General features: G+C 33.8%; 3 protein-coding genes across 3 annotated transcripts; all 3 read right to left on the minus strand.

The window, feature by feature from the left end:
• Nucleotides 1-1,210: 1,210 nt before the first annotated feature.
• On the minus strand, nucleotides 1,211-6,275 carry LOC122605235 (DNA-directed RNA polymerase I subunit RPA12-like). The gene is made up of 7 exons (XM_043778146.1): nucleotides 6,101-6,275; nucleotides 5,086-5,188; nucleotides 4,849-5,002; nucleotides 2,148-2,188; nucleotides 1,918-1,980; nucleotides 1,771-1,830; nucleotides 1,211-1,615 (listed from the first exon to the last, which is right to left on the minus strand). The coding sequence occupies exons 3-7, from the start codon at nucleotides 4,979-4,981 to the stop codon at nucleotides 1,538-1,540; spliced, it is 375 nt and encodes a 124-aa protein (XP_043634081.1). The 5' UTR covers nucleotides 4,982-5,002; nucleotides 5,086-5,188; nucleotides 6,101-6,275; the 3' UTR covers nucleotides 1,211-1,537.
• A 7,185-nt stretch (nucleotides 6,276-13,460) lies between these two features.
• On the minus strand, nucleotides 13,461-14,868 carry LOC122606224 (putative F-box protein At1g47730). Its single transcript, XM_043779186.1, has one exon. It carries the CDS (start codon nucleotides 14,833-14,835, stop codon nucleotides 13,708-13,710), a length of 1,128 nt encoding a protein of 375 aa, XP_043635121.1. The 5' UTR covers nucleotides 14,836-14,868; the 3' UTR covers nucleotides 13,461-13,707.
• Nucleotides 14,869-19,956: 5,088 nt separating this feature from the next.
• LOC122604151 (ribonuclease TUDOR 1-like) lies at nucleotides 19,957-23,318 on the minus strand. Its single transcript, XM_043777050.1, has 12 exons — nucleotides 23,160-23,318; nucleotides 22,898-22,972; nucleotides 22,674-22,787; nucleotides 22,465-22,560; nucleotides 22,159-22,365; nucleotides 21,906-22,043; nucleotides 21,706-21,816; nucleotides 21,268-21,600; nucleotides 20,839-21,132; nucleotides 20,503-20,733; nucleotides 20,221-20,409; nucleotides 19,957-20,139 (listed from the first exon to the last, which is right to left on the minus strand). Exons 1-12 carry the CDS (start codon nucleotides 23,316-23,318, stop codon nucleotides 19,957-19,959), a joined length of 2,130 nt encoding a protein of 709 aa, XP_043632985.1.
• Nucleotides 23,319-26,006: the final 2,688 nt, after the last annotated feature.

A 26,006-nucleotide genomic window follows, 5' to 3' on the forward strand; every position in this document is an offset into this window, starting at 1 on the left:
ATGATACCGTTATTTTTTTAATTATCTCTATTACTACTATATTATAAAATATTTATATTTATATTTATTCTTTTCAAATTTTTTTAACTCAACTGGTAGTGTATCTCTGGTTTTTCTTGGATCGACTTTTAGAAGTGACAAGTTTGTAGTTTTTTTTCCATGAATTACCTGTAATGGCTTATGATCTACATCTCGTAGTCTAGAGTACGCGTAGGGTTTCACCATTATACGGTGAGATGTTCCCTATCATTTAATAAATTCAGCAGTTAATGACTAAAAAAAAGAACGGGCCTTAGTTGATAATCCAAAATACACATTTTTTTTTATCACTAATAAACATTTCCACCTAAGTTAATTATAATACCCTTAATAAAATTATTTACAATACATCTCTCAACCTTTAAAATAACTATACAACTCTCCTTTACATCAATTAATTTTATATTAAAACTTACACCGCTACCGTCGCCGCCACATCGCCGCATTGCCCGGACGTTGGTCTCATTAGTAAAAAAAACAAGCAGTTTTTATAGTCAAAATATATTAAATTTTTTATTAAGTCTATTAAATTCTAAGCCACATCTTAGACTTTATTGATATGAGAACGGTACCCACGGTAATGGAGGTGATGGCAGAGTAGTGATGTATAAATAATACTTGAGGGTTTAGTTGTTAAAAAGAAAACTTAGGGGTCCAAATTGAAAACTTAATAATACTAAAGTAAAAAAAAAAACCAAAAAATGGGTCAACTTCTTCTTCATCCGATCACTTCTACAAATAGCTCCACCATGAATTATTATTTTTTTTAATCATCAAATATACATATACATAAAAGTATAAAACAACAATACAATTATATATCTTCTCTCCCCCTACATTCACTTTGCCTTGGTCCACACGTCAAAGCCCCATTGAGCGAACCTTCTAGGGCGGAAAACGGAGAGGAACGGGGGAAGGTTCGCCCACTCCGCTCAGTTTAAGTAATAAATAAGTGATTGACGGTTATTAATTTTTATTAATTAAAAAAAAACATAAAATTCGACTGAATATATTAAATTCTTATAAGTTCATTGAGTTTAAAAAAAAAAAAAAAAAAAAAAAAGCTCTAGTCTCTCTAAGGTTAAGGTATCCATCCTAAAGCACAGGAATGCTAAAGGTCCTTTCTTTAGTTATACGTTTTTATATTGTTTAAAATGTTACACAAGATGAGTAAGAATAAAACTAAACTGTATAAAATATTCAAAAGAACATAAACAAACAGATCAAATGCCAACTCTTGCAAGGACATTGGGGGCTGAACTAAGTCGATTTTGTGCGACAAAAGACTCGGACATGGACTAGTTGGGGAAAAAAGCAAAACACCAAAATCAATAAATACCCACAAATTACAGTGTTATCAACTCGGCGTATAACTGTTTACTTTACGGATACCCAAAGTACATATATCTTTTTCGATCGAAATAAAGGGCATATTGGGAAAACTTGGAGGTGCTGACTATTTAAGAGAAGTGGAGGGGCTGGGTAATACATTGGTCCTTCATGTATTGTCTGTGAAGTTGTGGCCACAGTTGGGGCAGTTATAAAACATGGTCTGACCTTCATCAGCAGATCTGGTCTGTTCATTTACATAGAAACACACAATCAATAAAAGTTAATATTAAATAAATAAAAATTTATCATGATTATGTATAATGGGTTAAACAAAATGAATTCATAGGTTTGTACTGTGCATGGAAATGAAAAAGGAAGAATGTTGGGACTTGGGAGTACCTGTTGTGTGTGATAGTATACCCCCTTGTTTGAACACTTTGGACACGTTACATTATAATCCTGTTGAGAAACAGCCACCAACGATATAATAGTTAAATCTACATGTAATTTTTATATAACCAATGTATGCAAGGAAAATGCACTTGCCGTTGATCTCGTTCTTTCTCCAGAAATCTCGATCGAGGACAACCCCAGATCTCTTCTAATTTGCTGCAATTAAGAGATAATGCACGTTTAGGGAGGGTAATGTTAACAACCAATCAAAGTGGGTTTTTTATTATGACAGCTGATTACAAAATGATATGATCAAATTCTCAAACTATTAGAAATATGTTTTAAAGAGAGCAAAGTATGAAAAGGTCTTCACAAGTACATACCTCTTCACTCACTGTATATGTTATTTCCTTTCCAATGATATCTGAAATAAGTTAATGTTAGACTTGATGAATAGTTTTATGGCTAACACGATAAAAGGAGAATAAAAACGAACTCGGAACTTCTGAAGTATGGTCACAATATTAATACTAGTTGAGGTCGAAAATCGTTAAACTCAATCTCAACATACAAATGCTCAATATATCTAAATTCAGATGAAAAAAAGAAACAGATAAAAATGTGCATATATTCTGTCAGATCAAAAAAGATATAGTCGAAGAATCGTACATTGATACAAAACATAACTGTTGAAAGCAAGGATTAAGCAGATGAGTTCCAAACTGAATAAAATGTTCTGTGTACCATCTAACAGCCTTACTACATCTTTAAACTGATAATATTGGACATTAACTACTAAAAGTAACTCTAACAGAGAGAAAATACAACTAGAGTGCCAACTTAAAGTCACATAACTAAAAGTGCCTTTTTTTCCACTCTTGTCAGTGGCATTAGAGTCTCCCCAAGAGTAGCAGGTTACTTAACAAACTAAAACGATAATTTACAAGGCCTACTAAAACAGAGAATAAATATATGGAAATCAACAATGGGTTTAAATTAGTTTGTGTAGACGCCCATCCACATCAAAAAGTTCACTACAGTGAGAAACTAGAGTTTAATGTTACAGCAGAATTTTCTTGAGGTACGGCAAATATTGACAGGTGTATATAACACACAATGACTCCAAAAGATATGGTGGCTCATACAGATTCACAAGAGAAAAAAAAAGAACGAAGGCTTTTTCATATTGGTCCTAACGTATTCGAATCGTGAATTTAGTCAATTATCTATATGAAAGCAATATATTCTGTGGTAATTTAATTTCATATGCAGGGGTAATACTGTAATAGTTACCATGACTATAACGACACTACGACAGTAGCCATCCAATGTTGAACAAAGGCACAATGAACGAGTTAAGATGTATTTAACATCCACCAGCCAACCAAAGGCAGTCCATGATGAATAAAGCAATCAAACTTAATGCACCAAATCGGTCACAATGAGTGCCCTATATGACCTCTCACCATCACTGCGCAACCCTGACCATTCCACCATCTCTGCATTGTCCTAACTATTTCACCATTGGCGCACAATCCTAACCCTGTCACCATCAAACTCGCTGAACCAACATTCTCCACCCCACCACTGCAGAACCTACTACCAAACTGGTTACACGTGGAAGCTATTGATTGGTTGCTCCTATTACCACAAGCCCCATACGCTAATGTGACATTTCACCGTGGTTGCTGCTACATTTTTAGTATTTGGGCGCAGAACTGGTGCTTTAGTACATATTTTGTGACCCAGAGATAGCATCCCCAATTTGCCCATTCAAGCAATTTCCCAAAAGAAAAAGAAACCATATATCAGGACTTAAGGACTTAAGAGCCATTTTTTTTGTTACAGGCACTTGTTTGTTTTAAGTTTTAACCTAGAAATTATAGTAGCATGAAAAACTGCAAAACTCAAATGTCGTTGAGAAGTGGAAACTCTATTAGTCGGTACCCAAGGCTCAAAGGAGGTGATATGTTCACAGCAACTTTTAGCCGTAGACAACAAGTAAAAGTAGCCTAACAACCAAATAAACAGTTTATTCAGCATTCAAAGAAACAATCGTCAGTTTGTTAACTAAATAAACTAACTTGTTGCATCAACCTCTTGTTCTTGTCATATTATATGGCTTAAAACAAGAGACGCTAAAGTTCAGGCAACTAGGACGTACTAACTTCATGTGACAGCTTAGCAATAGAACTCAACGAATTCAATGCCACATGGTATAGGTAAGCACTCTATCTCTGAAGATAACTTAGTTACAATAGAGTAATTAGGCTAAGCCTATTGTGTGTCTCAAAAGAATCTTGGGGTATGCATGCTTAACTCTTTAACATAGTGAAACATTCCAAACCAAGGGTTAACAGACATCGGTTTACAGGAAATTCGGAGTACTAACTTATATCTAGGCTGTACTAACTTTGATTGCTATGTTTGTTAAACATCTATGAACATTTGTGCTTCATATCATACTCAGCATATAAATGGAGTCCTTTCCTGGGATAAGTGAATCTTGTGGTAGCTTCATCGTCACCCCATAAACTTAATGAAGAAAGAAGGCAGGGTAGTTTAAAGTTCAAACAAGTAAGATCACAAAAAAGAAAATGTGAAACCTAATTCAGGTGGCCCTCTAATTTCATTTAGGGGAGAACTGAGAAATTTCAAATAGAGGTTTGCTGTATGTAATTGCTTCTCAAAGAAATTCAAAATACTGACTATTATATGAGGGAAAGTATTCAGAAATATACCCTCTTTAACTATTACTCTTATCAAGAAGACAAATGGATACGAAACCCAAAATAAGTGGGGAATAAACATAAGCTTTTTGAACCCAAACAATAAGGCTTTAAATCAAATGGACTTATTGCGACCAATATAAGACAGGTAATATTAAACTTGTTTTGTTTTATAGTCACAAATCAGATATGAAAAATCCTATGCTATCCAAATACTGCCACTTCACATATCTACTAATTGCGGACAATACAAGACAGGTAAATCACGTAAAGGGACATGGAACTCCTAACCCCCACTTTTATTTAGTTAATTAATTTATAATAATAACAAGTAAGAGATGAAGAAAGGAAAAACCTTTGGTCTTCGTTTTGAACTTGCAAAGTTGGCAATGAACATACTTTTTGGAATCAAAAGTAAGCATGCTTCCACATATCTCACAAAACAAGAAATCATTTTGGTGTACGCTATCCATTATTTTTGTATCCATCAATCCAAAACCAAATTCCTCCTGAACAATCAAGTAAATGTAAATCTAATGTTTCAAAAAACACAACAGAAAGAAATATACATATGTAGATCTACATTTGTTACCCGAGCAATTAGTTGTTGGCGGGAGGTGTGTTGGTGTCGAACAAAAACTCACCGCCGAAGCTTTAAAGAAACTTACTTAGCTGGTTGCTCTTTCCTATTAAATCTACCAAAGTCAAAATCAAAAATATATTATGATCCGACATAACTTACAGCTCACTTTTAAATAAGACATTTTTCTAAAACCTTTTGTTTTCTGCTATTTAGTTTTCCAATATTCTCTTTATAACACTCAAATTTACAAAATCATTAATTCGTACACTATGCATAACAAGTTGAAGTTAGATTTTTAGTTTTACAATTCAATTGATTCTTTTAGGATTTTTTTTATTTTTAAGATGACAATATCTTTTCAAAATTCTCACCTGATTGTAGCGAAATATTCATTATATGTAAGCAAGAAACTTAAAATGAGTGTGACAAAAAAGTCAGGACATTCAAATAATCATTTTTTATAGCTAAAGATGCATTCAAGAAACTAATAATATAAACGGGGTAAAATAAAAATGACAACTTTAGTCCTAAAATCCATTTATCAGCTGTATATATATATATATCCAGAGGTCATGGGTTCGATCCTCATGCCCAGCAAGGCTGGAGGTCCTTTTCTACCTATGGTAGAACCTGGAAGCAGCCTCTCTACCTTTGGTAGGGGTAAGGCTGTCTGCATATCAACCTCCCCATACACCGTTGAAGACGGTATTGGGACCCAAAACCCGTGGAAGACGGCATTGGGAGTTACTTACTATATATATATATATATATTAGTATGTGAGGAGAGTTCCACACCTAAGCTTAGGTGCCGGACAGCCTTATATTCCCTTTTCCCTATATATATATATATATATATATATGCTCAAGCAACTTAAATGGGTGTTAGAAAAATGGCAGCTTTCATCCAAAAACTAAAGCTAATCACTCATACTAACTCTGTTCTCTGGAACATGTACCAGAACTGTGTAAGTTTTTACATACATACAAAAAATAGATATATAAATATCATAACAAAATATCATACCTGTCTTTTAAGGTAGTTGGTTTAATTGACAAACCCACATCAATAGGGTGGCTGTCGGGTGGTGTTGGGGAGGGAGGTGGCGGCTGTTGGCCTGTTGGGTGGTGTTTGGGAGAGAGGGGACGGTTGTTGGGTTAATAGGGTTTATTGTTTAGTTGGGTTTGTTCAAATTAAAAATTACCCCATTATGTTTGGTTGGGTTGGGCTTAGATGTTTATTCTTGGTTTTTTAAACGTAATTTCAATAAAGTGATTTTAATTTATTTTTTTTCTTATTTTTAGAACGGCAATTACATTTTCTATTTAACATTTTACTAGTCTCATGTCAATGCATTTTTCAAATAAAATGAATTATTAAATAAATATAAATAAAAAATCTTATAAGTAAATGGTAATTGGATGAGAACCCCCTAACCTCATGTACTATTTGTTACCTACTAATCTTAGTCATGTTAGTGTCCAGGTAAATCTCAACCACTTAATAATGTCCTGATTATCTCAAGTTTGTCTTTGACAAAATATAAGAAAAACAGACTAGTAATTTGTTATTTCTGAATAAAAAAGATGAATTTTTTGATAAATATTTAGTATACTGATAATATAGTTTGTATATTTTCAGGACTAGATGGATGCCCGAGCTCTGCAGCGGAAATTGTAGCAACTGCAATGGTGGTAGTGGTTGTGGTGTGGCGGCGACAGTGAGTAGTGTAGGTATTAATATAGCACAAATAGAATGTTAGATATGCAAAATAACTGACTATTAAGTTTCAATTATAAAAATGAAGACATATATGAATAAGTGAATGAACTTTGAGCTTTACAACAATATGTTTTAACATTAATGTGGACAAAATACAAAGAAAAAATGTTGTCTACATGTGAAAAGTTGATCCCAGTTTCAATTTGCTAATCAACCTTCTCTATACCAAAAGAAACTCCATTCTACAAAGAAATGAAAAATATATTAAAAGATGTAGCCTATTCCATTCTTTTGAACGCTAAAGGTTGTATGATAATGACAAAGAATCAACCGTCCTATCATTTCCACCAAATAAAGTATAACCTTGTGTTTCCAAATTCACATAAATCGTTCACTTTATAAAATTATAGGAGAGATGTTTATAATTGATCAAAAACAGAAAAATAACACAAATAATTTATGAGTGCATTCCCCATTTTGAGATTGTTTAGCAACTAAAAGGGGTGAGTAAATTGAACCTTTTGATCCATCAACCTATCACTGGCATAGCCCATGATATATTATGAAACTGCACTAAAATCACAAACATTTCGTGTTAACTCATTCCTAACTATTAATATTATTTAACTATTCAAATTATTCTTAAAAATAGTACCATAAAAATTATGACTAAGATTTATACAAATTTGCTATTAGTGGCAAGAATGATCATGTAAAGCACATTCATCTAAATCATCGCTAAAATCTGGTTGTGACGTTGTGTACATAATGCATATTCAAATTAGTGCTTCTTTTACTCAAACTTTGGAAATTAAATCGTTGGTAGCGCCTAAACTACATAGTTAAAAGAAGTCGACCATCTTTTCTAATATCAATAATGAAGTGAATAAAACCACACACTCGATCACCATTACCACATAAATATATGTATACGGAAAATAAAAATGGCTGACTTACAAATGTATAGATACCAAAAAGAAGAAACTTGACTCAAGAGATGAAACAATTTTGTATCTTTTCTTCTGCATAAAAACACACCCAATAAGGGTAATAAAAATATGAAAGTCATTGAAATAAAGGCAGGTAACACTACCTACCAAATGAAATAAATGAAAAACCCAATTGAGGTATTTATCCGATATATGTGTGTGTGTGGGGATAGAGGCGTGTTGCTTCCCCTCTCTTCCATGCTGTATCTGTACCAAGACATATATAGATATAGATGTATCTGTACCGGCGGTGACAACAACATCAGAACCAATATATATATATATATATATATTAATCGAACATTTAAATCGAAATCAAAGAACAATTAAAGAATCAAAATCAAAGAACAATTAACAATTAAAGAAGATAACCGGATCTGATTCAAAGTACCTATAATCGGGTGGCGGTATGCGATTTCGATTTCGGGATTCAAAGTACATATAATCGGGCGGTGGTTAGGGGTATGACAGGATGCGATTTCGATGATAGGATGCGATTTCAGCGGTGGTGGATGGTGGTTTTGGCGGCGGTGGATGGTGATTTTTGGGGCGGTGGCGATGTGTGTGGTTATGGGGGGATGAATGTATGTGTGTTTGTTTTGGTAGTGAGCGTCTTCAGCGAAGGGGGCAGGGAGAAAAAATCAGGAATAAGGTATTTTTAAGGGTATTTTCGTTATTTAAGGGGTAAGATGTTTGGTGGTAATGTAAACAAAAGGGTATAATAGACAATTTAAAGATAGAATATTTAAAGGGAGGAGGTAGTTTGTATAAGGGGTATAGATGTGGTTTGGATTAACATCACTAATTTAAATATAGACAAGTTTTAGAATTTTTGTAAAGATATGTTTTCAATTATATAATTATTTGGATTAACACGAGTAATTTACACCTAGACAAGTTTTAGATTTTTTTATAAAGATATGTTTTCAATTATTTATTTATTAGGAATCATAAAAAGCTAACAAGTGTTAATTATATTTAAATTAATTATTTTGTAAGATTTACCTTTTTTTTATTAAAGCTAAAAAAGTATAAATTAATGATGAAAAAAAAGTAAATTAAGGACAATATCTATAATTATTAATATAATTTTAATAATTTAAGCTTTTTGTGGCCCTTTGCAAATTTAAATTTTATACTAATAATAGAAGTCAAAATTGAAAACAAAATATTTATAAAATTCGAAAGCTGTGATTAATTGATAAGTAATTAGAACAACTGTCTTTTAATTTATATGTGTAAAGATTCTAATAGTTATGATTTTTTTTCATTTAAAACAACTTTTTACAAGAGCTATTTAAGAAGTTATGATGAAATTATTATGACTACACCACAATTTTATAATATCTATAAAAAAAATTTTACCTCAGATTTGATAAAAGAAAAAATTTATACATTCGACAACAAATAAGAATACACGAGCATCTTTTCCAGTGATGTAGAATTATTATATCAGTTTCTAATGCGGTTTTTTTTTATAATCAATAAATTTGGCACAATCCTCCATTCGTTAAGCATGTCAGGCGATACGCCTATTTTCTCATGTTGGAGAGTGTGTGCCCTAATAAATGACTGAGAACCATTATTTTTTTTACAAGAGAATTTCAAATGGAAACAAACCCGTCATTATCGAATGATGAGGTCTTAACTTAACATCGATACCAAAGGAAAAATCGGACTAGGCTCTCCCTAACAACTATGAATTAATACACTATGAATTTACACTTGAAAAGGTTCGTACCTTCGCCTCATAGGTAAAACCCGAATGTCTGAACCATGGATCTAAGAGTTTGAGAACCATTATGTAATCGTGAATTTACAAGGAGGGTACCCAATGCATATTATTATTATCATTATTATTATTTTTTTTTAATTACCAACAAACTCTATACAACGATACACGACCAGTTAGATAATGGATATGCCTATATAGGATTCCCATACAATTCTATATTCCTAAAAGATCCACTCACTCTCACTATAACTGTTTTCATCAAAATTCAACACAGTCCTTAATCACAATTCACGCATTAGCCATTGAATGTCTACTAACCAAGTCCATCCATATCCACCAAGCTTCCATTATGCCAACAACTATATCAAATCCAATTCCTTTTCTTTGTAATACTATTCTGCTTGAATAGCCTGAGTGCCTGGCATTCCTTTCCTTCCAAATCCAATACATATTAGCAGCTAATGAGATCCTTTACAATGCTCCAAAATTGTGCTTGGACACTTGGTAGCAATAAACCATTTAACAATCTCATCCCAATCATTCTGACCCATGCCCTATTATATATTATCGGACAAGCCGGTGAAGGAGACTTCAAAGCCTATTCGATATCAAAAAAGACTTGTTTGACTTGACCATGTAAATCTAATTTTTTCCTTTAAGAGTGTATCTGATGTTGAGCCATTCCAGGTGCAGAAATAAGAGTTTAGTCCATTTTCAAGTTTCAATTTGAAGAGGTGTTTAATGATAGATCACCAAAAGAATCTGGGTTCAGTTTTAAAATGCTACCACCATATAAATTCAATTCTCGATCTTATTTCAGGTTTAGTCATCACACACATGCTAGTTTTGGCTACAAATTCTATAGCGTTCATTTATAAAACAAAACTATCCTTGTATTTTTAGTTATATAAGTAGCGACTATTCATATATGAAAAATACTACAACCCATGTTTTTTCATGCCTACAAATCTGCTTGTACGTTGTACCTTCTCTAATACTATTTCTATCTTACGGCACATAACAAGTTCCTAGACTCCTAGCTTAGCAAACCATCACAAAACAACAATAAAAAAAAAATGTTAGCGACACAGCCGACACTGCACAATTGATAACCACAAAGAGAAATAAGTTTGTGTGAACGCCGATCCACATCTCAAAGTTCACTATTGCGAAAACTAGATTGGCATGTTGCTGCAGATTTTTCTTGAGGTAGGAAAAATATTGGCAGATGTAAATAACAGCCCGTGACTCCAAAAAATATGGTGGCTCACACAGATGCACAAGAAATTTTTTTGAAAGAAGGTTACTTCGTTTTAATCCTAACATTTTGAATTGCGAATTTGATCAGTTATACATATATGAAAGTAATGTATTCTGTCATTCTGTGGTAATGAAATTTCATCTGCAGAGGTAATACTTACCATGACAATAACGCCAGTTGCCATCCAAAGACTCTAAAACAACAGTGTAATAGCAAAACTTAAGATGTTGACGAAAAGGCACAACATACGATTTAAGATATATTTAACATCCACCCTTCAACCAAAGGTGGTCCATGATGAATAAAGCAATCTAGACTGATTCTCACAAACTCACATTTAATGGCACATGTGACCTATCACCATCAGCGCGCAACCCTGACCAGTACACCATCAGCGTTCAACCCTGACAAGTCCACCATCACCGCACAGCCCTAACTATTTCACCATTGCCGCTAAATCCTAACCTTGTCACCATCAACCTCGCTGAACCATCATTCTCAACCCCACCACTGCACAACCCTACCACCAAACCGGTTGGTACATGTGGAGGGTATTGATTGGTTGCTCCTATAACCACAGATGAAAGCTCCTTTCCTGCAGATTCAATTGCATTACCACAAGTCCCATAGGCTAATGTGACATTTCACCACTGGTTGCTGCTATATAATGTAGTATTTGAGAGCAAAATTGAGTGCTTTAATACAGATGTTGTGACCCGGAGATAATTGAGATAAATATAGACAAAAAGAAAGAGCGAGTCTCACCAATAGAAAATGTATCACATGTCAGGACTTAAGGACGTTAGCAAAACACGGCTTGAAGTAAGCGTGGCGAACCACACTCCAAAACAATTTTCCCAATAGAAAATGAATCACATTTCAGGACTTGAGAAAAGGACTTCTGTTATACACCACCGCCGAGGGTGCAGCTTCGCCGTGGTTTCAAGAATCACGGCTTGGCAAACCACACTCCAAAGCAGACTCTAACTTTAATCGCCATGTTTGTTGAACATCTATGAACATTTGGGCTTCATCACACTTAGCATATAACAGAAGTCCTTTCCTTGGGTAAGTGAATCTTACAGTTGTTTCATCGTCACCCATAAGCTTAATGAAGAAGGCAAGGTGGTTCAAAGTTGAAACTTCAAACAAGGATCACAAAAGGGCCAAGGTGAAGCCTAATTCAATCCTCTATACTATCCACATTAGATATCTCTACTAGTTGCTTCCCAGAAGGCCGAGCTGAATTGCCTAGCATTGTTCGAACAAGCTTAGGGATGGTCCATTCGGGGCCAATACGAGAGAGGGAAATAACATAACATTATCGTTAAAGGGGCATGGTAAATTGAACACCTAACCTCCACTTTAAATAATAATAAGAATAATTATTAAAGAAAGCGGTGAAGGAAGATAATAAACTTTGGCCTTCTTTTTAAACTTGCAAATTTGGCAACGAACATACTTTCTGGAATCAAAAGACAGCATGCTTCCGCATATCTCACAAAACAAGATATCATTTTGGTGTACGCTATCCATCATCATTTTAGCAATTAGTTTTCAAGCAGTTTCACCCCAAACCATTGCATAACAACAATAAAAAATATAATACAATTTTTAGCCACACTGCACAATAAACTCAACTCAGTAGCCACTAACAGCACCTATCATAATCTTTACTAAATAATGATGACCACAAGATGATGGCCAAAACCATATGCACACAAGTTGGACCTACTGTAATACGCTAGTTAACAGGATAAGTGATTGAGAAACACACCTGTGGTAGAATTAATGTACAGAGTATATAGTCGCATACAGAGCTTGGTTTAAAGGATGTACCTGTAAGCACAAAACAAGGATCGAACAATGTACTCAACCCCATACCATCTATCAAACTCTTGATCAAAAGGTGGCCATTCAGCTACTTAAGATGAACAATACATATTTGCATATACTAGTTCCATAAAGGGTGATTAGGTCAAATTAAAAAATGGATCAAAACATGCTAGTTTTTAAAAATATGCATATGCATCCATGGCAAACGAGTCGGGTTGACAAGCTTTCTTTCGGTTATCACTATAAATTATGCACTAAACGACAACTCGACAAGGTATATATTAAGAGACAGACGCACTTGATGTCTTGATTATATTCCATTTATAAACACCTTAAAACTTGAAAGCCATTGATACCATCAAAAGGCAAACAAGGCAAAACGTACTGAAGCTCACTTTTATAAGATTACATTCTAATTACAGTAAAACTAAACAAACCCACTCTTAGTATACCAATTCTAGTCAGCCTAAAAATAAAAGTGAAAGTATTCAATGAGTTTATGTTCACCCACTTTGACACGTATGACCAGTTTACATACTATACCCATCTTAGTTGTAAGTGTCTGGTATCCAAGCAACTTGCTGGATCCCATTGTTTAATATACATTATTGCAGTTCAAAAATAAGGTTACATATTGCAGCTTGGCCTCAATACATGCATGAAAGATTTTGAGAAGACAGCCATGCACTGTCTTTCGTAGAGGGGGTTAATAGATGTTCCTGATTTCATATTAATGCAATAGAACATCATCTGCTAATCTAGTATAACACTATTACAAAAACCAAAACAACAAAACATTTATAAAATAGTCACTTGCATAGCAATCATGAAAATGGAAAAGAGTTGAAGCACAGACCAACAAAAAGTAATAGTGCAAAATGTTTACAATGAAGTAAGATCCAACCTAACTAATGTTAAACATGGAACGCACAGATAACAAAAACAGGGATCCATACGAAATGTGTTAAAATTTCTTAGCTTTTAATCTGCATGAAAGTTGTACTCGAATCTCTAGAACTTTGCTTGCATCTTTCAAAAGTCATCTATTCATATGCACCTTTTGCAATGTGGTCACCATGTTTGTCCTCTATTATTGGCCAAGCAAAAGTAGTGTTTCCTTGTAGGAATGCACAAAAAATTTACCGCGTAATCCATGAATTCCGATATGAGCGATGTTTTCTGATTCTGGTTCATAAATAAAAAGTTCATTTTCATCATTCAAAAAATCTTCATTGACATTTTCCAATTCAATTATCGGTGCACCATTCTTTCGGAATCCCAGTGTTGTACGTATTGATGCATCAGGTGTTTTAATGGAATATAGCTTATTAAAGGATCTAGTACTACCATGCCCAATCATCATCCATACATCACAAAATTCTCTCTGAGTGTACATATCTAACTCGAGAACAACAAGAGACTCCCTTAGATTAGATGCATACAAATCGGCATAAGGGTAGAGTGCTAAACGATTAGGGAGGTTTACTTTGGTGAATTCTTCACTTGTCAAATCAAATGACATGATTATAAGAACAACATTAGTCCGATCAACAGCATCCCAATATATAAACCCGTCTACAACTGCCTGAGAAAATCCAAATCGAATGGATTTATGAGGAAGGTTGCTACATAATGGACTTCTCCACGTCCCTCCCGAACTTAGCGTAAATACCTCAACTTGGGTGCTAGCATTTAGATCATGTAATCTACTCAAATCATAAGCATATGCAATCTTGACAAGCTTAGGGTCAAGATTCTGAGGACAAACACCAAAACCAATAGTAGTCGTATAGTACCATTCACGTGACACTTTAGGTACCTTACTAGCAAAAGTTTTTCTGATGGCAGGGTTCCAGATAACAGCGGTACTCGTTTTATCATCGTATAAGCAAAACAGGCCAAAACAACTACCGACTATTTCTGAATTATGACTAAATTTATTAACCAAATCGGGAACAAACACACTAACCTTTTGATTTGGGAAAGTGTCATCGTCGACAATAGACACATATTTTACCCGTCCATCACTGCAATCTCGTTTCCTTATAAGGAGATGAGGTCTCGCCTGATAGCGGAGGGCATGAGCGGCAACAAACTCCTTGCTATCGATTACAGACTTCCACGCCTTCGACACCGATCGGTACCGAATCACCGTTTTTGTATCTGGGATTCTCTGAATGATTTCCGTTTGAATATCAAAAGGGATGTTGTCAGACATTTTGATAGGGTTTTGAATAATTTTTATTTGCGGTTTGAGTCTTCAGTTTAATTTGATAAATACAGTATATGGAGTAGCTTTATCTTTTCTACTTGATACTTGTGGTAATTACTTATTTACCCTAGTGGCCTAGTCCGTATAATTGTGATTTTAAATTTTTTAATGGTTGAAACAACTTTTAATTTTTTTTAAAATAGAATTTTACTTTAGACGCGTATGATGTGTGTTAATCGCATAACGAAAGGGCCCCGCACTAAGCGGATCTTAAATAGTCTTTCTCACCGTACCACCTCCTTATTTGAAAAATACCGTCGAAGAGAGCCTATCAAGGCTCGAACTCGAGACCTTGGAGTTAACTTCCACGAGACCCCGTATAGCAGGTTTAGTGAAATACGCCTGGCTACTGGGGTTTAACCCAGTGGTTTGAAACAACTTTTTCTTAGTAGGATCTAATAACATAAATTCTAAATCTTATCTTCTCATATTATATCTTTTTAATAACTAGTTTATGTACATGATCCGAAAAACATAACGATACGTAAAATTTATATATGTGTATAAGGCCAGCGATACATACAAAAGTGTATTATAAAGGTAAAAAAAAGTAGAACACGAAGAAACACTACACTATAGTGCTATATCTACCCGTTATTCTGTGATCACGCAACCTTTACTTATAGATAACAAGAGGAGAGGTTATTTAAGAACCCTTAAAAAAAGAACTCAAGAACTCCTCTTCACCCTTGGATAAAAAAAATGGATGGATTAGATTAAAAATAAAAAACCTCTCCCAACACTAGAAGGGTATTTTTGTCACTTTTTTTTCTCTCTCTTAAACTAATAGAATTTAATATAATTCACTAAAAAAATTTTATCTCACAAACCGTAAATCGTTAGACAAAAAGAAAAGCATGGGTAGTCTTAGAATTTCGTCCTCTTTCATTAGAGATGCAATTCGACATACTTTTGACGACTTTTTTAAGTTTCGTTTTTTTTTCATCACGTTCATCTTACACATGTGTAAGTTATTATTCTTTGATGTCTTATACATGTGTAAAATGAACATTTTAATGGTTTTTACTTGTCTTACACATGAATGAACATATGTACACAACAATGAAGGTTAAAGGCGGAGCCCGTCAGTCCATGGCGGAGCAAAAGAATGGCATAAAAAAAGAATGGCGGGAAAATTCGTTGCAAAAAAGAATGGCGGGAAACCGGAATTTTAGAACGAAAATGAAAAGGTCAAAAAAAAATTGCAACAAAAAATTCGTTGCAAAAAAGAATGTCGAAAATTTTCCCGCTACGACGGGAAAAATAGAAGACAAAAAAAATCGGAAAAAAAATTGTGACGAATATTTTCGTTGCAAAAAAGAATATATATATAAAAGAAAATGAAAATGAATATTATTATTACTTTTTGCGACGAATATTCGTTGAAAAAAGAAATTTGACCAAAAAAGTCAAAAAGCAGTTTTTTTTGTCTTTTAGCGTTTTTTTTGTAACGAAAAATTTTCGTTGCAAAAATGCATTTTTCTTGTAGTGTTATATGTAGCAAAATCAATTGAATTATTATATTAGTCTCAAAAGTAGATATAAGAACAAAGAAACTAATATTTCTTCAACATATATTGGTTGTATTGAAATCTATGTCAACACAAAAATTTGCATCGTTTGAATTTCTTATGGCACTATCATTTCGTTATGGGAAGTGATATTCGTACAACAGAATTTGATAATGTTACCACTGTTATGCATTACATATTTGTACAATATGTTATAAAACATGTACAGTATGGTAAATTCATCAAAACTTGTGGTACGATTATCACTTCCCTTTCGTTATGCATCAAAGTGGCTGAACAATTCGATTAAACTTAGAAATTGTGAAAAATCGGTATTAATCGGTACAAAACCGATATACCGAAACTGGTAACCTATAATCGGTACGGTATTCGGTTCTTAGTTTGGGATGTTTTCAGTTTCGGTACGGTTCCATCCCGAAAACCATCCCTATTGAGAGCATTTACATCTTAGTCCTTGGTGTTTAATGTGTGCAGTTAAGTCCCCGTAGTTCTAATCATCCATTAAGAAACCTATAGTATGTTTTTAAGAGTAAATACGTCTATCGTATATTTGCTAGACATAGAGATTTCAATTATTGTTAATTATCATATAACAAATATAAAATGATTAGTGACGGTCATATTTAACATGGTTCCGACACTTAAAAGTGACCAAATACGGATTTGTGAACGAACGTTTACGGGATACCCCGATTAGACTTCATATCTTCCTCAAATGCTCGTTGAGATAGCAACAACTTTAAAAAAAAAGTTTACATTCCAAGTTGGTTTTCTGATACCTTACATATGAAAGATGATACATGTAATTGTCTAACTGATTTAGTATAGGCATACAAACATGCCTACATATACATCGTTAATTACTACAAATGGCAAATCAATGATTAAGATTAAGAGAGATAATGCTTGACAATCATGAGTCAACACGAGCATAGTGCCCGCGCGTTGCGACGGTTAGAAGGTGATGACAATATAAAAGGGAGGTGGTGGTGGTGGAGATCGAGGGAGGCGGTGGAGAAGGAGGGCGGCAACGGAGGGTGATAGAAGGTCGATGAGAGTGTATAATGATCAGAGTGAATGTGGGAAAGGAGAGTATATAAGAGTTTTATGTTTAAGTAGGGGTATTTTGGAAAGAAAGGAAAATTGCTGAATTTTAATAAATTCAATACTCTTTATAAGGGAGTATAAATAAGATTAATTATTAAGCATATTTTTAGGCCTATCAAATTTGTCATATACATCTCGCCTATACATCATCACACAGGATAAAAGAAACCGTTAGGAAAACATGTCATCTTTCCGAATATTTCTAATGTTGATTCTATCTTTTCAAAATTGTGTACGAGAATCTTAGTATTCTGCTAGTCTTCCAAACCTTGTACAAACAAACCTCATTCTCTAGCTTTGTTTGACATTCAAACATAATTAAGAACAAATTTACCAAACTCAAATCGTCCGTATCTTATTGTGCTCAAGTACAATGTGTAAAAGTAACTAGTAAGTAACTGCTCAGTGCCGCCTTCTGCGGGTTTTGAGCCCCAATACCCCGACGGTGTATGGGGGAGGTTAACATGTAGGTAGACCTTACCTCTACCAAAGTAGAGAGGCTGCTTCCAGTTTTTACCTAAATGGTAGAAAAGACCCTCCAACCTTTGCATGGGATGAGGATCGAACCCATGACCTCTGTCTCCAGAGGCAAGGGTATTTACCACTGATCCAACCATGCTGCTTTCTCAAGTACAATGTGTCTATTGGGAAAAAAAGTTAGTTCAAAATAAGCCATATGTGGTCATAATTATCGTTCCAGCTGTCTCGTTAAGAAAGGAGTAACTTACATATGATTGTTCGGGCCAAAGAACCAAGAAAACGAAATTACTTGTGAAATGCATCAGGTTCAACGACGTCTTACACATGTAATAAGCATCTACAATATTATAACACATACGTTGTTTTGACGACAAGCAATATGATTGGAGTACCCGGAAATTTTACCATATATTTATCAAAACAAGAAGTCAGTAGTTTAGAATAAACTCTAGCTTTTTGAAGTTATGGGTGATGTTGTATATTTTGCGTATACTGATGATATTATATAAACCATCTCTGTTCATCTCTGTTTTGAGTTCTACGCACGTACACCATTTAGTTAGAAGGAAATGTTACCTTAAGAGGGGTGGAGTTCAGAAAATGTTGCTTTTAATTTGATCAACGTATGTCTAAGCGTATTCCTGAACTATATATGATATCAAGGCAAGTTCTACTACTACCCAAATTTCTAATATCCGTAAGATTTACTCTTATATGGAACTTTATATACTTGTATTTATCTATTAATCATCCGTCGTACTTGTTCTGTTTTATGTACCTCGACTTAAATCATAATCAATACTGATATGTGTAATGTGTGACTAGTTTTTGCATACCTTGTTGCTGCAAATGCAGTATTTGGAATCACCACAGTTCGTATTATAGACCTCATTTATTTTTACTTAGTATTTATGCCTTATAATACCAATTTACCGTTCAAGAATTTTAGATGCATGGCTGACATCAAGAGCAAAGACAGTCTGTGGTAAACATAAATCTGTTTTTACCATTAAAATACAGAATTATGTTGGTAATGACGTTGTATACAAACACATGAAGACAATTATCAAATAATCTGTTTTTATAGCCAACAACTTGTCACAAATCATTACTTTATATGACCAATAAATGGAAGAATCTCAAATTCTTTCAATGTACACTTAGAATGCTCACATTGCCACATTCATCATCCATCAATAACTAGTCCATGTTAGTGTCACATCAGAAAACCTCTTCAACTACTAACCAAGCGCTAAGACGCTAATCCTTAAAAATCTCCAGCATCAATAACCAACCACTAGTGGTGGAGCCGTAGTTCATTTCACCTTTGGAAAGTTGACAAACTTAATTTTCTGGTCTGCTTGTCATCCTTCTTTGATGTTTTATTCGTCTCAGTCCCCGTTGGCCTTGCAATCGCAGTATTAACCATCTGTCTTCAATTCTGACCCAATACTCATAAAATTGTCGATTTGGGTTATATATAGTTTCAACATGGTAAAACGGGTAAAATTAAAAAGTTCAGTTAACAAAATGAGCTGGATGCGTCAAAACTTGCTCATATGCTCAAATTGTAAGTTCAAAAAAGGAAATACAGTTTTTGTGATCGTATCTACCAAAATGTTTTACAACAAAAAATCTCAAAAAATTGTGAATCAAGTGATGTGGATCAACACCCGCACTTAATAAAACCCATTTTGGTTTGTACCTGTCTTGACCCATTACCCAACCTGACCATACATATATTTTTGCAGAAACAACTTTTTAAGCATGTCTTACAGATATGAATCTAATCAAGTTCTCAATTCAATCAAAGAAGATAACTAAACTCTTGCTATAAACATATCATGCTCAATATGAGACACACTGACAATATAACACATTCAAACTCATTCATACTTCAATTCAATTAAAGTTTTGAAGGACAAGAGCCCATTAATACAGACTACATTCAAGGGACTACACAATCAGAGATAGCTTTTGAGCATGTTTCACTTCCGTCTTCAATTTTTAGCGTTTCAAGTTTGAGCATGTCCAGTTGGCCAAATTTAACTTCATTTAGCTGTGGCCACTTTTCTTCCTTCAATACTGAATCTACAAATCCGGGCAGAGGGTTCGTATCTTTTCCCCATATCTGCAATAAATTATATCCACTTAGAAATAATTCCATTAAATCTTAAACTATTATATGTTTAAAAGAGTCAAATCTTCTTGCCTTCAGTTTTTGATTTCTGGCCAGCTGCTCGGCTTGAGCAAGAAGGTGAGCATCTGCAATCTTATCTCTTCGAAAGGAAGTCTGAAGCCTGGCTAGACCGGCTTCCAAAAGTGTGACACCGGCATTGGTTCTTGATTCCCATAAAGAACCCAAGAACGTCCCATTCCTATCCATGGTTTCTACTTCAATCTAAAACCAAAACAATACAAACTAATTTAAATACAAACAAAAATGGATACCAAATACATAACAATGCATCTTAATAGCTAAATGAAGTAGTACCTCGACATCCCTCTGCATTAGTTTCCTTCTCATTAGTGAAAGAGCTTCATCAGAATAACACTCCTCCCGCCCCGGGCATCTAACACCAGATAACGAGAAAGCAATGCTGCATTGTTCCTTAGGAACAAAAAGTTCAAATCGGTGACCACTTTGTACATATTCAACAGTAGCAGCCACTCTCCTGGCACGTTGCAAAGATTGCAGGACCTCTGTGGCTTTCTTTGGTGATGCCTGAAACGATTATAGTTAGAACCATTTCGAAATCAAATGGGTCAAACTGGCAAGTTTAGTATTAACCATGAACAGATAATTAATGATTATGGTGTAGCTTCTAACCTTTGATACATCTGTAACGTGCATAACTGGAGGATCTTGAGAAGAATGAATCCCCTTCTTGCTAGCTTTAGCCCGTGACTCGGCAACATAAAGATTCTCATAATAGTCCGATCTTTCCTCAAAATCGTTATCGTTAACAGAGCCAAAACCATAGGAAATAATAAGCTGGGCAGCATCTACACCGGATACGCCCTCACTGTTCTTCCCTTGAGACATCAGGAAAACTGACCCGAAGCCTGTTACTCCAACGGATTTGGGGACCTGCCTCCGAGAGTACTCCATCGAAACTTGTACCTAAAGAACAAAGTATAACATATGCAAAATTGAATGAGTATACATTTGAATGTAGTCTTAGAAAAGTGAGATACTATCAGAGCAAAATTTACTGTTATTTGTTTAAATAGACTATATAGATTTCCGTTTACTTACTTGACGTCCAATTAACCTTGTTCTTAGTAATTCCTTAGCTGCACGGGCATAACCCGGTTCGGGAAACCATAAACCAGACAGGTTTACTCGGGTTTCTGCGGCTGGGCTGCCAACTGGTACAGAATCATCGGCAATGATGATGCAGTCCCCACTAACAACTTCAATTACCTTTCCGGTGAAGTTCGTGATTGCCTTTGATTTCGTAGCTGGTGGAACGAAGTTTCTCCACATCCTCAACTTATTCTTCTTTGCTTCACGTTCCGCAGCGATCAGATTCCATCTGGCTTCAGTTGTCATCGTGCATCCACTCCATTCAACATACTTGGCATACCCCTGAATTTATCAGGATAAATATTAAATAGTTCACATATGTGTTTAATTAATCCCACAAAAGATAAATAGTTGGTATGAACATTGTTAATATGAATCATATCTTACATTTGCAACAAGCTCAAGTGCAAGGTCTTTTTCTTTTTCTTCACCATCAAGATAATACACCGAACCAACTAAGTGGCCGGACTTGTCAACACACTCTAAGACGATCTCGACCTGTATATATCACTTTGTTATTGGACCGTAAAAAACAGTATATATATATAATAACAATGCATATATATAGTGATAAAGCCACAACTTACATCTCGATTTAGTACACGCATCTCAGTAAAATGTTTAGCTTCCCTTCCATATGGATCAGGGGATCCTTCATTGTCTGTGGATGCGGATGTAGTAGATTTAGATTCATCAGTAACATTCCTTCTTCCCATTGAGGGTGCCTATATAGTTAGCAATCAAACCCAAATTTAGTGTTTCAGTTATATATGTGTACAAAACTTAAATTATTATAAACACCAAATTTAGCAAAGAAAATATTCATTACGGGCCGCATACCTGGATTCCAGTAACAAACACCTTGACAAACTGAAACTCTGGGAGCAAATAAGCATAAAGACAGCTGCCGTCACGAACATGCTCAACAATTGCTTCCACCCGTCTGAATTTTTTTGCAGCTACGAGGCGCTCTGCATTCAAATTGCTTGGATTGCCAACGGCAGAAGGTGGAAGGTTCCTGATGGCAGCTTTAACAGCAACAGGAGCCTAGAAACCAACAACAAAATAACCAAAAGATATAAAATTTAACAAACTTCTCTTAATTAATCAGATTGGGTGTAAATCTATGGTAACGAACCAACCAACCTTGTTCCATAGGCCTAGCTGGTCACGCTTGGCTTTTTGCTCAAGCGTTAGCAATTCAGCGTGCTCAGGAGTCACTTTTCTTTTAGCCTCCTTAACCTGAAATCGCAAAATTATAAGTCCCGTGGCTATACAGACGGTGAAAACCAGGCCGGCCATTGTCAGATAATTAACCGTAAATTCAGAGATAAAAAACAAAGTCTAATTAGTACCTTGGCCCAACCATTAGTAACAACCTCCTTAGCAATATTTTTCGAACCAATGAAGACGCTGCTACATTCTTTGGATGTATTTGGGATAGTGTATTCGGTTTTGAACACGATATCCTATATATATACATATATAGCAAATTAATTACAACATACATATACATATCAATTATATATATACATATATATATATAGATGTAGATGTTTGAATATTGTTTAAGTAGTACCTTTCCTATACACAACTCTCGCAAGAACTCTCTGCTCTGCCACGCAAACTGGGCGTCCTTGCCTTCTTTACGTGCCTATACGTATATAGATATAAATAAATATATATATATATATATATATAGATACAAACACTTCAACACTAATTTCGGGGTTTAAAATAAAACGTATATATATAAATAAAAAGAAAAATTAATTAATACATATAACAGCAACAGTAGACACAAAGCATAGACAACATAAACACAGAGTATATATAAGTACCAATCGTGGCGCGAAAAGATGAGCCAAAACGATAGTTTTCTCCGGGGGGATTTCGTCGACGGCTTTCGCAATCCCCATAACCACCAATGTATCACCGGATAAAACGGCCTTCACTCGGCCTTTCAACCACCCAGACGACGAACTTGTTACTTTAGCCATGACGGATGATCACAACTTTTTCACTTCTAATTACTCGTAAAGTAATTAATATCTACAAATTAATCACAACAAATTTAGATAAAATAAATAACAAAGTAAATTACTTGAACTTCAAGTAAAAAATAACAAAGCAAATAACTCAATTTTTTACTAAACTAAATAAATAATAATAAATACCTCAAACGTAAGTAAGAGAAAGCTTTAATTTAAGTTGACCCTAATTTCAGCTTTTCTCTGTTTTACGGAGAGGCGAAACTCTCTCGAATTAATTTCTTATATTTAGGTTTATGTGTACGCTCATATGAATAATGATGAACGAGTATTTATATAGACGAGTACGTACATTTCGGACATATATATGGAAACCAACTATGTATCCAACTCTAATTAATTCCCTTCTTTTACTATTTTTAAAGAGTATTTAGTTTGTTTACTTAAAAATAAGAGTTTTATTTTTGGAAAATATTTAAAGTCCGTGGGTAGCAAGTAACAGATTTAGGCGTAACATTTATATTTAATTGATTTAATTAATCCTTAGATCGTGTTGAACACGCAATATTAATTTTATAAAGTATTTTAATAATTCATCAGTATTTTTGACGATCTTTTTTGCGTACAAAGTATTTGTGTTATTTTAAAATTTATAATTTTAGTAGTCTTAATACCCGTACTATATACATTTAACGTCAAATGTCACGTCATCAAACTGATGACGTGACATGGTGACGTGGCATTTAACGAGTTCTATCTGTCAAAAACTAACGATATATCCTTTATTAGGATTTTTTTGAAAATAAGATCCTTTAAATAGTCGAAAACAAAATAGGTTACCTTTAATAGAAATTTTGTGTAAATAGGTTACCTTTTTATGGAATAAACCCTTTAAAATATTAAAGACATGTGGTGTAATTTAATTTATTAAGAGTAATATTGACACTTCTCATATCCCAATTTATGTAAATTTCAACAAAAAGGGGGAATTTTTTTCATAAGGGAATAGAGAAGAGATGGACTTATTGTAACCACATTTATTGTGTCATACGAGTTGATTTTTAAATTTCATGTTTAGTATGATTACAAGATTTTAAGTATGTATTTAATATACGGGTGTTATGACATTATTAATATTACACTTTAAATTATTATTGTTTAAAATATAACTTAATATTTTTATTTAAAAATTTTGATTTATATATTTTTGATGAACATATATATCTTTTATATTTTAGTTAGAATATGACAATGTTATAAGTCTTTTTTATAAAAATGACATTTTTACATGTGTTTTTTTTTTAATGTGCCATGAAAATTACCAAGTACAAATACTTTAATAATCTTGATATATTTACATTGAATTTTACTTACTTGAATTAATAAATTTGTATATATAAGATAAAATGTACTATTAGGATATAAATTAGCTATTAAGCTAGTGAATATATATTAATTATTATTTTATTAGATATTATATTTATTGTTTTTGATTTGTGATGAAAAACAAAAAATAGTATAAACTTAAGTCAAAATTGATCACTAAAGTCAACTTACTGAAATTAAAAGTTATGATAAATTGGTACAACCGTATTTTAATATATACACGGATTACAATCTAATAATCATTTTTCTTAAGAGTGAATTTCAAATTATGCGAGGGAAATATATACATAATCATAGGTTTTTTCTTATATGTATTTAACTGTTAATTATTTGTTTGTGATTCTTTGTGAAAATGTGAATGTGAATTATGTATTTAAATGTTAATAATTTGATAGCGATTATTTTGGTAGGGCTTTTAACTACTTTTATCATGTACTAGATTTAAAATTCGTGTCCCGACACAGGAATTTTATATACAATCAAGTTAGTACGCTTAATTAAATAAGAAATTACTATAATAAAATGGACTTTTAAGAAAGAAAAAGATAAAATTCAAGACTATAACTAACTTTTTATAATGTCCACATATTTTTCTTTAATATAATGAAAATATAATTTAATTATATCAAATAATCTTTACCTATACCTATTTATTCATTAACTTTATAAAAGTAAAAATACATTTCGAGGAAAACCATGTACGTACATACCTGTAACGGTAATATCTATAATCTTATATCTATAATCCTATATAAAAGAGGAAAAATCTCCTCAAATCTCAAATTACAACTTCAAACTACCACAAATATTTCTCTCCTTTTTTTGTTAATTTAAACATCTACACCTAATAATATTGATATGATACCCTTAATGAAATAATTTACTACATAAACCTCCAAAGTTACTTACTTTAACATCAATTACTTTTACATTTACCACCATTGCCGCCCTCACCACCTGTCAGTCTGTCACCACCACCTCATGTTGTCACCACCACCACCACATGTCATCACCGCCGCCGCACCTATCGCCATCACTGCCGCCACCCGTCTCCGCCTCCGCCACCACCACCCGTGACCACCACCCGTGTCGTTACTACATCACTGCCATATTGTATGAGCATATGACTTGTTAGTAAGTAACTAAAGTAATATTGTATTACCTTATGTATTTAATTCTTTCTTAAACAAACACTCATTTACCACTTATATATATATATATTTTATTATTATTATTTTTTTGAACAGCTACTCATTTACCATTTACTTATTCTCACATTTGCAACTGTACCAATTCAACTCAACTATATAC

This window comes from Erigeron canadensis, chromosome 6 (genome assembly GCF_010389155.1).
Source record: "Erigeron canadensis isolate Cc75 chromosome 6, C_canadensis_v1, whole genome shotgun sequence".
NCBI classification, from domain to species: domain Eukaryota; kingdom Viridiplantae; phylum Streptophyta; class Magnoliopsida; order Asterales; family Asteraceae; genus Erigeron; species Erigeron canadensis.

What these genes read in the sequence shown, in the direction of transcription:
- LOC122606224 (XM_043779186.1), bottom strand. Translation starts at nt 14,835, where the DNA reads ATGTCTGACAACATCCCTTTTGATATTCAAACGGAAATCATTCAGAGA.
- LOC122605235 (XM_043778146.1), bottom strand. Translation starts at nt 4,981, where the DNA reads ATGGATACAAAAATAATGGATAGCGTACACCAAAATGATTTCTTGTTT. An exon ending in GTTCAAAACGAAGACCAAAG is followed by an intron (nt 2,189 to 4,848) that starts GTTTTTCCTTTC and finishes AACTTATTTCAG; the next exon opens with ATATCATTGGAAAGGAAATA. An exon ending in CATATACAGTGAGTGAAGAG is followed by an intron (nt 1,981 to 2,147) that starts GTATGTACTTGT and finishes TCTTAATTGCAG; the next exon opens with CAAATTAGAAGAGATCTGGG.
- LOC122604151 (XM_043777050.1), bottom strand. Translation starts at nt 23,318, where the DNA reads ATGGCTAAAGTAACAAGTTCGTCGTCTGGGTGGTTGAAAGGCCGAGTG. An exon ending in CACTTGAGCTTGTTGCAAAT is followed by an intron (nt 21,601 to 21,705) that starts GTAAGATATGAT and finishes TGATAAATTCAG; the next exon opens with GGGTATGCCAAGTATGTTGA. An exon ending in CAAGGTTAATTGGACGTCAA is followed by an intron (nt 21,133 to 21,267) that starts GTAAGTAAACGG and finishes TTTGTTCTTTAG; the next exon opens with GTACAAGTTTCGATGGAGTA.